This window comes from Condylura cristata, unplaced genomic scaffold, assembly GCF_000260355.1.
Source record: "Condylura cristata isolate star-nosed mole 26May11 unplaced genomic scaffold, ConCri1.0 scaffold00007, whole genome shotgun sequence".
NCBI classification, from domain to species: domain Eukaryota; kingdom Metazoa; phylum Chordata; class Mammalia; order Eulipotyphla; family Talpidae; genus Condylura; species Condylura cristata.
The window spans coordinates 42907730-42926659 of record NW_004567108.1 but is presented as its reverse complement, the minus strand read 5'-3'; the positions used below and the strand labels follow the sequence as shown (position 1 = coordinate 42926659).

General features: G+C 33.9%; 1 protein-coding gene across 1 annotated transcript in view; it reads left to right on the top strand.

Annotated features, from left to right (window-relative positions):
* CWC27 (CWC27 spliceosome-associated protein homolog (S. cerevisiae)) overlaps window positions 1-18930 on the top strand; it is a 142884-nt gene that overhangs the window by 14989 nt on the left and 108965 nt on the right. Inside the window, exons 7-10 of the mRNA XM_004678268.2 lie at window positions 1590-1659; window positions 6924-7003; window positions 7969-8002; window positions 8916-9073. Of these exons, the coding sequence (XP_004678325.1) occupies window positions 1590-1659; window positions 6924-7003; window positions 7969-8002; window positions 8916-9073 (342 nt within the window). The remainder of the gene's footprint in view (window positions 1-1589; window positions 1660-6923; window positions 7004-7968; window positions 8003-8915; window positions 9074-18930) is intronic.

Below are 18930 nucleotides of genomic sequence, written 5' to 3'. Positions count from 1 at the left end.
TACTATTTTTTGTTTTTCAATTAATATGTGCTTAATATAAAGAACTTATTAAGTAAATATGAAGAATGTAATGACCACTGATTCCATAATTTATTTAACTTTTCACTTCTTTTTTGGGTGCTGTTAAAACTATTCTTGCCAGTGTTTTTAAGCAAAAAGCTGTTTCTGTATTCTGTATTTTTCCTGAAGATAATTTTCTTAAGAAGAGAAGAACTCAGTGAATGAAGGTGCACACGTAGGGGTGCTTTGGGGCTATTAAAATATTTATACATCATTAATAAAAATTTTTTTAAAAAGGTAGTTTTCCTAATATAAAGGACAGCTAAATATGGGTTTAATTTCTTTTTAAAATGTTTCAGTATTTTGTGAACTGTATTCTTTAAGTGTTACCTGTTTTGTTAAAATCGATAGCAAAGAGTTGGTTTCAACTTGCTCTTTTACTGTATTATAGCATTCATTTTGGGTATTTCATTGTATAAACCTGCCTAACCTAATAAGAAGCAAAGGTTATCCACTTTTTTGAGCTTCAGTTTCCCCAACTTATAAAATGGAGGTTATAGTAGGTACAACAACTTGTTGTTATGAAGGTTAAGTAAGAAGGGATATGCAAAAACAACCAATAGTGTAATGTGTCTATATATTTACTTCTTCCCTTGATATTCTGCAGTGTAAGTAAGTGCATTGTTTTTATAAACTGTCAGATATGAGCCAGACACTTTAATAAGCAGTTGGTGTCTTATGTGGCTATTTAATTTCTTTTTATTCTTTGATTGATTTATTTTGACCAGTTTATCTCTGGGCGAGATGTCACTTTAACTATATTCAGAGACAGTATTTCATCACAACAGTTTGTCTTAACAGTGAGTCCAAAAGTTGCAAGCATTTGTTTTGTTTTTAATTCATAGCAATATATGAGGGATGAATGAGGGATGAAGCAGTAGCCATCAATGCCATCTATGACTTTCAAAAAAAATTATTCTTTTATGCTAAATCTTTGGCACAATATTTGTGAGGGTGCTTTAATAACTTATTTATTCTTTTTAGGAGAGATGTCTTTAGTCTGAAGGATAAAAGAAGACAAACATAGTTCCTTTTCCCTAAGGGCTATTTTTTAGTTACACATATTGCGGACAATTTTTTTTTTTTATCTGACAATGTTGGGTAACAATCCTTTGAAAATATTAAGACATATTTTGGCAGACACTAGATTGTTTCCTGTTTGTAGTGCTGGACTACATATTTATTCATTTCTCAGAAATTTCCATTTGGCTAACCAGTTTTTATAAATATAAAAAGCTAATTATTTCTGTCATGCTTGACTTCTCACATTTAATGTTAGTGTTGAGGATGGATTTTTGATCAGTGGCTTATTCAATATAGGAAACATCCATGGTCTCAGGTCAAAACTTAACCATGCTGAAACCAGAGATCCTTAAAATGTTTCTGCTGAATACAAAGTAATATAGTCTATTGTTAAACAGTCAGAATGTCTTTTTTTGTAAATTCTGTTTTATGGCATTGAAGGTAGGATATTTATGTTTTGTTTGATTTTTTTCTTATATTCTTTTTCCCTTAATGTTTTTGATTAGAAATTTTAGTTTGCTTTCATTTGGAGAGGAAGCTGAGGAAGAAGAGGAGGAAGTAAATCGAGTTAGTCAGGTAAAACTAATTCCCCTTTTTTAAAAAAATTATAAAAACGCAAGGGTCTATATCATACTCATTTTTGTATCTCTTGCTATACCTGGTAAAACACATTTGACATGGTACACATTCACTAAGTATTCATTGGGCTGATTTCATAAAATGACTTTTTTGTTTTTAAAATACCAAGGTATTTATTAATGCATGGTAGTCAGAAAATGGGAGCTAGAGGAATGTCCATTGTGAGACTAATCCAAGGATGCATTTGAAAGTAAATCTTCTATAAACTAGAAGTATCCTTTTTCCCTCTGACATTTTATCATCCTCTTCTGATTTCATCAATCTCCCCACACAACACTTAGGGATGGGAAGAATCCAATCTCTCCTTTAGTCTACTCACTGTTAACTCAACCTAAGATATGTGTTCTTGGAATCTTTGCCTTTCTCTTGCCTCCATAGACTTTACCATTTACTTGGATATTTTTGTGCTGGTATGTGCTATGTAATGCATTGATAAATAGGTAGATACACAGAATTTAAAAGTTCTGTTGATCAGGTAGGTGGTAGTACTTAATCTTTTCAGTTGGTTATGTTCCTGTTCTCAAAACATTTGTCACATGCCTCATTACAATCTCAAGTAGCTTCATTAAACATCACCTTATTATATTTCCCTAAAAATTAACTGTGGTCAGTAGTTTTTTAAACCTGGCAATGTTTTAAATCAATGAGAACATCAGTGAGTTAAACAATAATTATCTAAATTGGTGATTCATATTTTCACTATTTGTTTAATTTGTTTCCTGAAACAATGCCCTCCCATTATACAGAAGTTATTTTCTTCTTAGATATTATTTACTTAAATATATTTATTATATTATTTTATATTGAGGTAACAGTTTACAAAAGTAGGGAGCAGTTATTGCTGATAAGTACTCTCCAAGAAAATAGCCTTCAAGGATTTTTTACTTCCAAAGATTTTGATATGCCTTCCTTTCTGGAAAATTAGTGAAAATGGAGACCTACAGGGTAAGGTTTAAAGTCTTTATCGTAGTAATTAAAGCTTTGTGAGCTAGTGTGTCCTTACTTCATCACCTGATTTTTACCAGCACTAATAGCATTGACTTAAAAACACATTTATGAAATATACTGTAAGTTAATTTTTTTCTCATACAACTAAAGGACATCAAACAATGTCTATATTAAAGATCATGGCTATTTTATATTACCTGCTGTCCTCAGGCTCTAGCAGTCTGCAAGTCTGGCTAAAGAAAACTTACCAACAGTATATCTTTCTGGGGTAACAAGCTATAAACTCAGTACAGTTGGCCTAAGTGCTCCTCCCAAGCACCTGCTAGGATCCTGATTAGTAGCCTGAGTGACCTTAAAGCGCTTGGGGTACCCTTTTGCATCATAACTCACCACAACCCACCACCAACACATTATACATGTGTGAATGTATCTTGCAGAATGTTTGGCCTACAGAATTTAGTTGTGCTTATTTATCTGAGAGGGACAAGTTCAGCTTGAGAAAATATATCCACAAAAATCATTGAAAATTATTAACTTAGAAGAAAAGAAGTTTCTCCAGAATGCATGAGATAAGTTCTAGAAAGAATCAGAATGGAAGTGTATTTTGTTTATTTTGTTGTTGTACTATTCTTTAGACTTTGAACACCCTCAAATACATTTTGCCTTTTGTGTGAAATGAAACTAGTAAGAAAAGGAAAAGTTAATCTGAAATATTGGTAAAGTATAACCAAAGAATATATATTGTTATAATTTATGTGTATGAATTTTAAATGCATATAACTAAAACCATAGTCAGTCCTTACAAGGACCAAGAGCAATTACTTTTCAGTATCAGTGGTTGAATGAATTTAATATTTCTAAAAGGCTAGAAAATAATTGTTTCATTATTCACCTCCTTATCAAATTTCTTTTTTCAGTGACTCTACAATGTTAAACTTTATTCCAGAACTGTTTAACTGGTCACAAGTCAAAAATTGGTTAAGTTTGAATAGAAGCTTTACGTGAAAAGAGAAATAAGAGAGAGTCGCCTCTGGTTTATGGATTATCAGTGTGGGATTACAGACATTGCTCCCCCCCCCCCACTTTTTATTCATGACAAAGAGCTCTCCCACATGGGTTAGCTTTCCTTTTTATTTATTTTAGTATCTTTTGACTACCTGATAAAATCTCTCTTAGAATAATAGAATTTTATAGCTTAAAGGGATCTAGTTCAATTTCCTTTCTTTATAGATGAGGAAACTGAGACTCTGTTAAGTGACTTGCCAGACTGACTTCATTTCCTTTTCTGATAGGATTGCATGATAGGGATGGCATAACAACATATCTGGAGCTCAGGAAAGCACATTGTCAGCGTCTCTCATGATGTTCTTGTGGACAGCATGAGGAAATATGATCTGGGAGACAGTCTGGTCAGATGGGCTTGTAGCTAGCTGGATACTTCTGCCCGGATTGCTTTGTTGTCACCCTGTGCTGATAATTTGAACTACTGAATTGAAATGTAATAGGAGTACATACAAATTCTGTACTTTAGTTTAACAAAGTAAACTAGATATAAGAAAAAACTGTAGGTGAATTGTTAAAAGTAAGGTTTCTGGAATAAGGGACTTAACATCCTTTTTTTTTTTTGATATTACATTTATAGTATTTTGTTCAGTTCTGATTCATTTATAAAAGTTAGGGACAAACTAGATGAATCCAGAGGAAGGGTAGATCATGAGGTAGTTAAGGAAGATACCAAAACCCATCTCATGTGGGGAATGCTTGAGGAACTGCAAATATTTTGGAGAAGTGAAAATGTGCTCCTGTGCTTCAAATGTTTGAAGTTTTTATCTGAAAGTTACCTTCGTTTACACTGCTTTCTTAAATACTAGTTCCAGTTGTGAATAATAGTTTCATTTACTTACATGTCTGTATTGATTTAAATTTACTCATGAATTACTGTGTATAATTTAAATGCAGATATCAGAAAATATTTTTCAAGTGAAAGCTTACAACCAAAAAAGTAGTTTTTATGAGGCAGGTTAAATGGAAGGTCCATTATAAAACTATTCAATAATGAGTTTTTAATAGTGTTAAACTGTAACACATTCATATTAATACACGTATTTTTCTTTCTACAAGATATATTAAGATTTTTACCTAAAGTATGAAGTTATACAAGCACTGTATTTCTCATCCAAAAGAACTTATATTAGCCTATATTGAAAAATATACCGATTTTGAGACTAAAGTAATAATGCTGTACCCTCTTCTTGCTTATCCCATGGAATGAAAGTTTCCAAAATGTTGGGCACAATATAGAGAGTGCTGCTAGGACATTTGCACAGAGGTCGTGAGAGGGGTAGAACAGTGATTTATAAAGTGTTTTTGCCCATTAAATTCTATTACAGTTCAATTTACTTATCTTTCTAATTGTATGTATTTAACTGATAAAATGTTATTATATCTGTATTAGTTTTACATTGCAGCTTTATCAAATTATCATATATTTAGTGACTTGAGCAACAACAACAAAAAAAACAGCATATTACAGTTTTACAGATTGGAAGTCCAAAATTTGTTTTGTGGAGATAGATATCAAGGTATATGACAGCCATTTTTCTTAAGGTTCTGGGGAGAATCTATTCTCTTACATTTTTTAACTTCTAGAGACAATATGCCTTTGTGTGTGATCCCTTCTTGTACTTTAAAAGCTGGTAATAGGGCCCTCCCTGGTGGCGCACTGGGTTAAAGTGCAGCACTAAGAAGCTTAAGCCATTTCCGCATGAGTTCGATCCCCGCCTGCCCCAGAGGTGACCACAGTGCATGGCAGACCTCTCCTGACCCACCTGCTGCTCCCCTCAGCAGTGTACTTCATCGATCTGCCTGTTCTGCTCCCTGCTCTGTCTCTGGTGAATCCTCTCAACCTATGCATCTCTGGCCTGTACCCCAGTTCTATATGAATAAATAAAAAATCTTTAAAAAAAAAAAAAGCTGGTAATAGCTGACCAAGTCTATTTCATATTCCATCATTCTGAAAGGACTCTCCTGCCTACCTCATGTAATTAGAGAGTATATAATGCTCTTGGACCCACCCTGATAATCCAGGATAATTTCATATCTCAACATCTTTAATTTATCCACAAAGTCTCTTTTCACATAAGGTAGCATGCAAAGGTTTTGAGGACTACAGTGTAGACAGTCTTAGAAGGCTATTATTGTATCTATTCATTTGTTTGTAAACTAAGATTTATTTTCATACTTCATATTATATGTAGTTCATTTGTAGTTCTAAAGGACAGAAATAGGATTGGTTTATATGTTGGAAATTACAATCATATTCTCCAATTGGAGAAAATTTTCTTTTTTCCCAATAATGAAAGCCATTTCAAAAGAAATGACTCATATGTGTGTATGTGATTATAAATTCTCTTTAAGAGTTGAGATAGAAGTAATGTCAAGAAGATTCCTACACTGGGTGGGGAGTTTTGATTCTTAAACTCTACAATTTTTGATTTTTAAACTGTAAAAGTCATAGAGTCTGTTAGGATGTTTCAGTGAATTAGATGAACTATCCAATTGATAGTTAGAGGTATCAGAGAGAGAAGTTTTACTGAAGGAAAGCATGATCTTTCTTGACATATATATATACATACATATGTAAGTATGTATATATATGTGTGTGCATGTAATTTTTCTTGATATATATATAAAACATGAACTTTCTCAATCATCCTTTCATATAGATAGATATAATAGAGATTGGTTTAATTTTAGGAATTTACTCATGATTTTAGGGGCTTCTGTGTATGGTTTCCATTGGTTAATGGATACCTCATAAGTGTTCTCATCTAGGTGCTTGGATACATTTTTAAAGTGATTCTGTGCAGTTAGACTGTATATTTGAAGAATAACTATTTATTTCAAATTGCTCTTCTGACCTACTGTCTAAGTTTTAACAATGTAGATCAAAAATTAGCTTAGTTGGATGTAAATCATGAGGATTTAGTGCTTGTCAATCATAATAAATGGATTTATTTTTAAGCTTATATTACTTTTGAAAGAAAAAGTGTTTCTGAAAGAATAGTTTCAGTCAATGAGTGATTAAGATTCTTATCTATAAGGAAGCCTACTGAAATTTTCAGGCACACTTATCTTTTGCTAAACACATTATATCAGTATTAGATTTTATGCAAATCTGTTAATATGTCCTTTTGGAAGACTGTTCCCCTGCCTCCCTTCAGTTCATGATTATATTTTACATTCCTTTCTAGAGCATGAAGGGGAAAAGCAAAAGTAGTCATGACTTGCTTAAGGATGACCCACATCTCAGTTCTGTTCCAGTTGTTGAAAGGTTAGTATGATGCTGGCGTGATCCTAAGTTCTTATTTTCTGGCTTAGGTAATTTTCTTGCTTGCTTTGTGAGTAAGCAGTCAGTTCTCATAAGTCCATTTTTTTTTAACCCAACCAAAAAACTAAAGCATTTTGGTAGTAGAGTTAGTAGAACTTATAGTATAATGGGGAAAAGCACTCGAGTCATGTTCACTCTTCCTGCCATCTCCTGTTTCAATTATATTTAAATTTAATTGTTAAACCCATTAAATGATGGTATAGAGAGTTTGAATACTAGGCATCTATTTGTAAGTATAATGCAACGAGGTGCTTGACTAACATTTTTCTTGAAGTATTTTGTTTCAGTTAGTATCAAGGGTAAGTACATCAGAGTTAAAGGGTTTTTGTCATAAAACTACCCCATTTGGGGCCAATCTACTGAGTATTATTTATCACAGACCTCAAGAAATTATCTTATTCTCCTTACTATATCACTGTCTTTACTACTTCTCTTTGAGAAGGGATGATAACTTCTGTTAAATGGAAGTGTACATGATACCTTGGACCAGTGTCTCAAAGAGGTAGTACTTTTGTACTTACTTTAGCTCATTTTAGAAATTCTGTTTCAAAATAGCTTTTTTGTTTATATCCTTTGAAGGGTTCCTAGTATCTTTTGAACTATTGTTACTTCAGCCAGATACTATAAGCCAATAGAAAAAATTGTTTTCTTTAGCCCTTTATTCTTAAAAATACCATGCTTGCTTGGTTGTTCTATAAAAAAAATTCTAATGAATTCATATGAATGCTAATGGAGTGTACTGCTTGTTCATTTATTAAAAGAACTTCCTTTTAGAATGTTTCAGTTTGCATTCTGCAATCCTTATGTTGAGAAAAATTGTAAAGCCATTCTAAAATTTTGAGTTATTGAAAATTTTTTACTTTTCATTTTGAAACAAAAATTTACTTGCTTTTACTTACTTTTTATAGTGAAAAAGGTGAAACAGCAGGAAATTCGGATGATGTGAGTATAATTTTAGTATAAATAACATTTGAAAAATTTATTAGAAATCCAAAATTTTTACAAAATATTTCTAGTCCCTTAAAAGGTAAAATGTAGTTTTATGCTAAAATATGTAAAATTTTTTAAAAATTCAAAGATTTAAAAAATAAAATCCAAGTACATATTTATGTGAACTTTCCTACAAAATTAGAATCTTATATATGAACTTGTTGCCCACTTTTTCATATAATATTACTGGAATATCCAAAATTCAGATGTCATTAATTTAGTTTTAATGTGTAGAAAAGGTATATGTCCTGAAGGTCTTGGAATGAGTATTTCAGGCTGCAGAGAACAACAGCTCTTAAGCTAACTCGTGTTGCTAGCCCAGAGGTGTAGGTGACTACGTCAGGGAGGTGCAGATCACACAGGGCCTCAGTTAAAATACTCTCCTCTGTGGTTCTGTTACTACAACATGAGTGATTTGGGGCTCCACTAGAGTTTTGTGAGAAGAGGAGTAATTGCTATGATGTACACCCTAAGAAGAAATCTGTTTCTCCATCTCTTCTACCTAATTAGCCCCTGCTTGAGGTCAGTATGCTGGCCAGCAACCTCCTGCAGCCACATTCCCACTGGAAAGAGTAGGGATATAAGTGGACAGTATTCCTGGTGACAGAGGGAGTGCAGTGTGTGCTGCACAGAGGCGCTGGGTGTGATCTGAGCAAACAGCGCTTTGTAGGTACCCTGAGTTTTAGATAGTTGGCCTAGAGCAGGCATGGGGGTATTCCCTGCTGGAGCAGATTCTCCCTGTCTTTTTCCCAATTCAAAACCAAACAAGCAAACAAAACCAAAGCTATCCTAGAGTGCAGTGAAGGGAGTTTGAAGTGAAAGAGGAACTGGAAAGCCTGGTAAACCTTCCATTCAATTTCTACAGTATGGAGAAAATGAAGACGCAGAGCATGGTGAATGTATTGACAGTGATGAGAAGAATCTGATGAGAGAAAGAATTGCAAAGAAGTTAAAAAAGGACACAACCACAAATGTTAAATCAGCTGCAGAGGGAGAAGTGGGGAAGAAATCAGTTAGCCGCAGGTAAGTGAGCTTTATACTTTTCATTGTTAGCATTTTTGTTATTTACAACCTCAATTTAAGATTTGGGTTTCATTTAAAATTTATATTTTTAAGTCAGTACATTTCTTAAAATACTGTTTTGATAATTATATCTGATATCTATATACCTGTTGTGTTGATGGAGGCCCACAAGGAAGTACACCAGTTTAAAGTAAACTATGAATCAAATTCTACCTCTTTTGTCTCTGATTTCTCCTTTTAAAACACCTATAATTTTTTTTTGAGTTTCCTTTCCCTTTTTTTTTAAATAATATAATAGTTTATTTTTACATTATTTTGTGCCTTTTTCCATCTCAGTTGTAATCCCCGTGGGCTTCCCATCACCATATCACCCATGTGCCATCACTATAGTCCAGTGCACTTCCCTCCCCCCACTGTAAAACACCCATAATTTTTTATATATTCCCTAAGCACTGTAGTATCAAAATATGGGAGGTTGTGTTTAATACCAATGAAATCAGTAATGATATTGAACAAAAAAGAGATTGCAAATTGGTGAATAAATTTTGTCATTGTTAAGAAAAATTGTGGGTCTGAAAGAAAATCTTAAATATCTTTCAAGCTTGATTTACAAATATTTTATACCCCTAGTAATCTCATTGGTATCATAAAAGAAGTTTCAGCAAATGTCTGATGATAAAAATTTTTTGTTTTATGACTTAATGTGTTACTTTCCTGAAATAATTATTTAAGCATAATTAAGCATAACACTCTACTTTGTGATTCTGTTGTTACAACTTTAAGATACGTGTTTAACATTTTGAATGGTACTGCTTAAAAAGATAGTAATATAATATTTTCTTTGGATGGTCTATGGTTGAGAGTTTTTACATCTGAAAATCTTTCTTTTCTGTAGTGTTTCTAAGCTCCTATAAGGAAAAGAGAAAAGTATCTCCATGTTGCCATTGCTTACTTCTCTATTACTTCCCATACATGGTCAGAAATGTAATTATCAAAAATTTCCACTAACAGTGTAACCTTTTGCTTTCAAATATGGTACTTAGAAGTTAACTTAGGCCCTGCCTGGTGGCACAACGGGTTGGAACACAGCACTGCGAAGCTGGCATAGCCGCTTCAGTGCGAGCTCGATCCCCGCCCCCCCCCCATGTGCTCCACATGGCGCAGCAGACCTCTCCTGTCTCTCTTGCTGCTCCCCTCAGCAGTGTACCGTAGTCAATCTGCCTGTTCTGCTTCTTGCTCTGACCCTGGTGAATCCTCTCACCGTCCCTGCACCTCTGGCCTGTGCCACAGTTCTGTATGCATAAATAAATAAACCTTTTAAAAAAAAGTTACCTTAAATATCTTTTTTCCCCCAGCAGCTTTCACTTAATGCTCAAGTAATAGCCATTGAATAATTTAATGTAATAGATTAACTTGGGGCCACTACTAACTGAAGATTTTAGTGATGGTACAGCTTATACATACAGGGAACTGGTGACTGCCTATAAACTCTCCATCCTAGCATGAATGTAATCAAGGATATTTTTTTGCTCCCTTTCTGATTTTTAATAACTATGAATTTCTTTAAAGTTAAGGTTCTAATATGACAAAAATACACTTTAAGTTTTTAATACATGAACCAAATACTTATTTTTTAAAGTGGTTTTAAGGTCCTCTACTTTGACTTGTTGACCTTGATATAATTCCAAATATTTATATAGCTTTCAGTTAATATAACTTAAAATTTTGCAAAGCTGAATTTTCTATAAGAATTAAATAAAGAATATTTGGCAAAACAGCTAACAATTCTTCCCCTTCCTAATTTTATCTTCCTTCTCTCTCTTTCCTCCTCTCTCTCTTATCTACGATAGAGATAAGGAGATCAGAATAGATGAGAAAGTATAGAATTCCAAAGGGAAAATATAGTTTTCTCCCTTGTTTAGAATTTCCATGCTCTGCTCATGATTATTTATTTTGAGTGCAGAAATATACCCTAAATGATTAATTTATGGTTTTGGTCTGTTTTACCAACTTTGCTTTTAAATCTCAAGTTAATTTTATGTTTAGATTAAAAAGTCAGAAAAACCTCTAGGAGACTTAAGCTATTATACAATAAAAAGGATAATTATTTTTGAAAGAGAAATCACTGCTCAAGCTTGAATTGTAATGGGTCCATAGTAGCTAATCAGACAGGATGTCACTGTGAAATCATTATTTAAAAGTCAGTGTTTTTGATATGTGCAGGCTTTTTATGTAGATGTGCTTGAAATATTCTATTATCCTTAGATCATTTTCTGAGTTGAGCAGCAGAATCAAAAACGAGGGACTATCACTTACCTTTGCAAAAAGTTTTCAAATCATACTTTTACTCAAAATTTGTGATATTGCTTTTGTTGGTAAAGAAACATTTGGAATCTGGTAAATCTGTTTATCACTTGAATGTTAGGCCTAAGCAGGTTTGTTAAGTACATAATACCAAATTTAATATTTGGGGAATGGTATTAAATGATACAATTTTCAACAAATTTACATACAGTGGAATCTTTCTCCCAATGTATTCTCAGCAATGTCTCTGATTCTGTTGTAAAGTACTTATGGATTCAAGAGGGAAAACCCAAAGTTCTTCCTACCTTTGTCTTATCTTTTCTCTCATTTTACTTACTCTGACTCTTTGGGATTTCTAGTTCTTTGGTTCCTCTTTTTTCTTAATATATCTGACTCACTCTCTTATGCAGCCCATTTTCTCTAAGCCATAGTTAGCCTATGAGATTTTGAGGAGCAGAACTAGAGTAATGCATGTACCTAGCCTCAGCTGTGCCTGTATGATTCTCCACTCCCCACCCCCCCCTAGGGCTTACTTACAACACCCCTCTTACCAGATCACTTGCCTCTCTTCTATGAAATAAAGTGCTTCCTTCAACTCTCTTTTTTCTTTTTCCCTTGACCCTGTCAGGTGATTTCTTGTTTTTTTTTCTCTTTTCCTCTGCTTTTAGAGGAGGGAAATCTCCACCCATTCAAAATTATTCCATCCTCTTTCCTTTGTCTTCAGTTTTCTCTCTTTAGACAATATCAACCTCTCCTGGCATTCCAGACTAAAATACAAACAAAACCACGACATTTTCTTCCTTTCCCTACTTCTTTATTTTCCATTTATTTAAACATATACATCATTTAGATTTTCTCTTGTAACTCCACTGAAGTTGGGATATAGTTGAACTTATCTTTTGGAAAGTCTTATTTTAAAACTTACTGAAAAAAATCATCTTTGTAACCTGTAGGTGGAGCTCAGCTGCTGCAAATTAAGCCAAATTGAATGTGTGTGCTACTTTTTTTTAGCTAAATAGTAAAATCAGATAGAGCAAAAAGACCAAATAGTCAAAAATAAATGACTTGTTACGATGGTTACAATTATTATGAAAAATATGATTCAATTATTATGGAATTAATCTGTAATTTTATTGTGAATACTCTGAAATTATTTTCATCAATTAAAATATAGAAGAAATCTTGACACATACCCTGAAGTCATACTTATCAGTGGTTTGATAGTAATCACCCAAGGATAACTAGAATAACATTAGTTGTGTATTTGAACAGCTTTTAGGATGCCCAGCTTTGTTCTGCTTATCTATCATATTGTTTGATTGTGGCACTATTCCCTTTAAATAAAGCTGCTCTTATTTGGTAAAGTTAAGTAGAATTTGTTTTTTTCTCATAAGCTGTGTTCAGTTGACTGAATGTGTACTTTCTTACTATAATGATGGCACCAGGAATTTAGACTGAATAATGAAGCTGAAGATGTAAAGAGTTAAATTGAACTTGAATTATGAAACAGTTATAATTATGATATGGTCATAAATATTTCCTGAGAATTCCTCTAGAGACCATGGTGAACACCCATACAATCTGTTGACTTTTTATTTCTCCTGTCTTCCTATGTTGGATTTGAAATGTTACTAGCATTTCTTATAGAATTTTTAATAATATCTCTTCTGTATTTTTAGCCATCTCAAAAACACTTTTAAGCTTTCACTGTTAGAGAATTTCTGAGTCTGGGTGTGACCAGCCTTAGGAAGTACAGAGTTGTCTTTAGTATAAAACTTAGTTTGCTTTAGAAAATTCAAAATGAAAATATAGTATTTAAGTTTCAAAAATTGAAATGTATGTTTTTAAAATGATGGTACAAACTTTAAAAGAGAGTAAAATAAGAAAGATTGAAATAGACATTTTGACACCCTGTTTCAACCATTAGAATAATCATCTCTAAGAAGTGTTTCTCATCAGAACATTTATAAGCAAGGGGTAATATGGACCAGTGAGAACATTTCTGCTTCCTTTCATCTTTTTTGCCTCGACATGAAAGCAATCAGTAAAAGAGCAAGAAAAATCACTGCATAATTGATCTTTGATAAAGAAAATTTGCAATTATTTCTTTGGGTGTGGAATAATAGAGTTCCAAAAATTGTATTTTCAGGAAATATTTGGGTTTAACAGCAGATAATAAACTTTGGAACAAACCCAACTTTAGGGAAATTTATGTTTACTAGAATTTGATTTTTATATATTTTTTCTACTCAATTATTGTATTCTCAAATATGTTATTGTGTTGCCTGTTACCATGCAAGAAATGCTAAATGCCAGATAGCACTGGTTTTCCAGGAAAATAAAGGAGAAATGATTACTGTTTGCAAATGTTCACAATGTAATATAAGAGTAAGAATTAGAAATAGTTAAATGCAATTCAGTGTGGGAAGTATTCTATGAAAGGCATGCAAAGTTTTATGGGTGTTTAGTAGACAACTTATATTTCAGGAAAAGGTCAAAATAGTAGGTTAAAAAGAAGTTGAGATGAAAGTTTCCTTTTTGTAATCAAATAACAGCAACTTCATTATCATTTTTTGGAGCCATTATTTAAAAGAAATAACATTGTAGTGTTGTCTAATACGTTAATATTGCAGAATCTCCCCATGTAGACTAGCCAGTTCATTTTATTGCTTGTACATGTTACTTTAAAATTTGGGATATAGTGCCCTCCCTGGTGGCGTTGTGGGTTAAAGCACAGCACTAAGAAGCTAAAGCCACTTCAGCATGAGTTCAATCCCCACCCCGGGATGTGATCCACATGGCATGGCAGACCTCTCCTGGCCCACCCGCTGGCCCACAGCAGTACAGTTGGCCTGTACTGCTCCCCGCTCTGTCTCTGGTGAATCCTCTCATTGCCCTGTACCTCTGGCCTGTACCCCAGCTCTGTATGCATAAATAAATAATCTTTAAAAAAAAATTGGGGGATATAGTAGTGATTACAAACTATACCATTATTTGGCATTTCTGGCCAACTTCCCTATTTTTTGTGTATTTTGAATCTTTATAACAAAATTTTTTGGATATTTTAGGGAAAAAAACCTGTTTCTTGATGTATTTGAAATAAAATATCATTTTAAAAAGAACAGAACACTTAGTTCATTGAGAACCTTAATCTATACCCAAAGAATCACTTCAAAATATGACTTCTTTAATTTCAGTTATATACTTCAGAAACATGAAAACCCTACTGTTTTTACAATTAGATGTTGTATGGCACACAGAAAGCAGTGAAATATACATGTGGGGGAGATTCTCCTGTCAAAGTGGAGACAAGGCATTTGTATCTTTTTCGAATATACTGATTTGTGTTACCCTTGAGAGTTACAGTCTCTTGATCTAGCAATATTAGTTGTTTATAAGGAATGCGATAGTGCATTTGAAATATAGTTTTGAAATTAGGTTCAGGAAAACATTCTTTAAATTATTCAGTATTTGATGACATGTTCTCTAACCTGGAATGAATACAGTCATGTTGAAAGTTTTGACATAGTCACTGCTTTCTACTTTCCTAGTCTTCCTAATGATTCACTTGTAAATTAAGTTGGTGAGTATAGTTTGAGTAAAATAAAGAAGAAAATGGCCACCTAAGATGCAAAGTTTTTTTACTACAAGGGCCTGCAGGAAAATTATAATTAGGATTTTTTTTTTTTTGTCTCTAGCCTTATTTTCTATACCCTTCTTCCTCTAATTGTTCAGCAATTTTACTACATTTCAGATATCACATATCTTTTTTTTTAATTACTGAATTTCTCCTTCCTGTCAGGAATTGTGTTAGGTCCCAGTGCTCTAAGATGAGTAAGTCTTAGTCTCTTCCCAAGTTTTGTATCTTGTAAAAGGAGACAGTTGTGTGAGCAACTGAGTGTTTACAGGTGCTCTAGCCAAAGGCTTACTCTGTTATTCCACTAGTGTTTATTGTCTTTGTTTTGTTTAGTGTGACCAGGTACTTTGTTTTTCTAACATAATCCCCACAGCAAAACTACAACACACACTTTAAATTAGTATATTCCTTTTATAATTGAAAAATCTTGACTTAAAGAGGGTTAAGTGACTCAAGAGTGGCAAAGCCATTAGTTAGACCTGGATGATCTGATACCTCTGCTGCCTTACAGAGGTTGGCTAGGGTCAAGCATTTCATGCCCGGCTATCATGTGACTCTCCCATGGAAGTTTCCAGCAAGATGTAGTATCATTTTAGAAATATTGCTCTGTATATGTATAGGGGTGGGTTAGAGGAAGGAAACTAAAGCAGAAAGACAAATTAGTAGATATTACTTTAGTAAAAGGGGGAGGTATTAAGGACTTGACTATGGAGGTAGTATCTTTGGGAACGGATTGGAGAGACAGTAGAAGGTAGCATATCTGTTATAAGGGAGCTGAAAGGAAAGGATATATTCTAGGTGACTCTTAGAATTATGGCTTAGATGACTAAGAGATGGTGGATGATAAGCTTTAAGATAGCAATCCAGGATATTTGTAGTGCTCCCATCAGACATTTTTGTTCTGTTAGAAGGTATTTCTGATATACTTCATTGCCCCTACACATAAATGTACACCCTGAATTGCTTTTTGTTCAGTTACCTCCTTTACTGGTCAACTGAGATTGATATGATAGCAAACAATACGGTGATTTAAAGCAACCAACATACTTTCTTGCTTTGGCCATATCTGAGTGGGATATGTGAATCTGCTTCCTATCATCTTCATTTAAGGGTCCAAGGTAAAGGAAGCACCTTTTTCTGAGAGACATAGTAGAAAAAAGAGTGATGCAGAATCATATACTAGTCAATAGTGTCAGCTGAGAAGTGCATATGTGACTTCACCATTTTGTAGGCCAGAGCAAGTGATATGGACAAAGCTGTTGCTCATATGGGAAAGTATGTTACATCTTGCACGGGAAGAGCAGTGGGTGTTGAGAAACAGTAACAGCCTACTACAGTCTGTGCTCTAATCAGGAATAGCTGTCAATACTTGTGCATGTGCACTAAATTTAAATAATATCTTTCTGACTGACAGGACAGAAAAATGATAGAATGAAGACTACATAAACATCGTTATCAGAATTTTGAAAAGGATGCCGATTCCTACTTATTTCAGGCTTTTAAAAAGCAAAGATACTAAAGGAAATTCTTTTTAGTCTTACATAAGAGATGAAGAACACAATAAATATCTTTTACAAGTTTCATAGAAGATGCAGTAACACTTTATATTCATGTAACATCAAATCATAACTTTCTTAATAGATATTTTGAGGATACCTTGGTTGTAGGAAATAGAAGCCCATGCAAATTAACTCAAATAAAGGAATTTCTATATAAAAAACAGGAGAGTTACATGGAATCCATATAAAAGAAAGGCATACAGGCCTCACAGGAAAGGAAGTAGTCAGAAACTTTTAGTTTCTCTCTTTGTCTATAATCTCAGACTGCCTTTTTCTATATTTGTTTCACTATCTTTTACAATACTGTGTTTTCTCTGTGCACTGTGGTCTGCTCCCTCTTGTAGTTCAGCTCTGTAAAAGTAAATTGACTTGATTTTCTGTCAGATTCTTGGGAAAGAGAATCATATTGATTTGGCTTAGCTCAGGTATCCATTCAGTTTATGTTATCATGGAGGAAAATAACAATAGAGGAGGAGTTAGCAAACTGTGAGCTTGGAGGAGTGATAGAGATGGCTAGTTCCTCCAGCATGCATCCTTACTTTAGGAGCCACAACCCCACTTTTACCTGAATCCATAGTTGCTTATCTAAAGAACATTCAGCAGTCTCCTTGGTAGGTAAGTACTATCTTGTGACCAAATTCTACCTAAAGAGCTGAAACAGAGGTATTCAGACTTCCAGGCAGCCTTTTTTTAAAAGGAAACAAAGCAGCGACTAGTTCTCTTATCTCTTCCTCTTGCTTCTAGCCTGCCATACGGGCTGGCATTATGGATGCAGAATGGAAAGTTTAAAAAAGCTCAGGTTCTTGAAGATTTTATTCTTCTACTATTCTAACTTGGCTTTCTTTTTTCTGAACTTTTTTCTAGGTGAGTTAATATAACCTTCATATTATTTAAACCATATCATTTAGGGTTTCTGTTAAGTGTAGCAGAACCTAAACTAAATTGACAGGTAAAGCTAGGTCTTCAGAGCTATGCATAGGGTAAGTTCTCTAAGGTGGAAATCTAGGTAGGAGAAATAAAAAATTGCTTCAGGCCCTCCCTGGTGGCGCAGCGGGTTAAAGCACAGCACTGAGAATCTAAAGCCGCTTCCGCATGAGTTCGATCCTGGCCTGCCCCAGAGGTGAACACATGGCGTGGCAGACCTCTCCTGACCCACCCGCTGCTCCCCTCAGCAGTGTACTTCGTTGATCTGCCTGTTCTGTTCCCCGCTCTATCTCTGGTGAAGCCTCTCACCGCTCCTGAGCCTCTGGCCTGTACCCCAGTTCTGTATGCACAAATAAATAAATCTTTAAAAAAATATTGCTTCATTATTTCTACTTTCTTAGTTGGATTTTCTTGTTGTTCTTAAAAGAGAATTGCATCAGTTAACAACCCCCAACATTTCCACCCTTCTTTTTACTTTTGGCTGATCACCTTGCTTTCTTCATTACAAAAACATAATTCATGTGAGAACTGCCTTATTTTCCCACCACCAGATCTACCTGTCGGCATCTGAACCCTTGTTCTTGTAGCAGTAGAAGCACCTTCCTGGTCCTCACACCCTTCCACTGTCTTACACACTTGCCAAGCTATAATCCACCTTATTCTTGTTGCTTGCTTCGCACCAGGCGTTGGGTTATGTTACATAACAACAAGCTTATTCTTTAAATCCTTTGCACTTTTTTTTCTGTGTGATATTCTTAGTTACCATTCCTTCCTTTCATTCAATTCCATGCTCAGATACCATCTTATTAGAGACACCTTTTCAGACCATACTGTTTAAAATACTGTTTCCATTCCTATTAGGGGGACATATCCAAATGACCTGGGGACAAATTTTTAAAATTTGATTGACTTTTATAAAATGTCATATCCGTAGCCTTAGAAACAAAATCTCATTGAGTAAGTCTATCATAATACGTTTTCCGTTTTTGTAGCCAATTAATTAATGATCAAATATATGTTACTTAACTTTTTCCTAGAAGTTGGGAGCATAGTTGAATAAAAGTAAATGAATTAAATGGTAAATCCAAAGTAAGTTTGGATCTAGTCTTTTTCAATCTAGGCTTAGATATTTGAATAAAGCAGCAGAGACTGAAAAGTGAGATGGTCCATTCTCCTAGCCCAAAATCAATTTTTTGTAGGTCCTACAACTTTTTAAGAACCATCATTAATTAGCATTAATTAAATATCCAATTAAACCAACCATAGGGTTTAATTAGCATTAATCTTTTAATTAAGTGAATTTCATCCTATTTTGTTACTCATATTAAGAATGAATACAACATAATTAGTAGTTCCCTACTTTGAAATCTCAAAGAATTAATTACAGTTCTTTTATACCTTTTTCCTGATTTTGACATTAATAATATTTGATC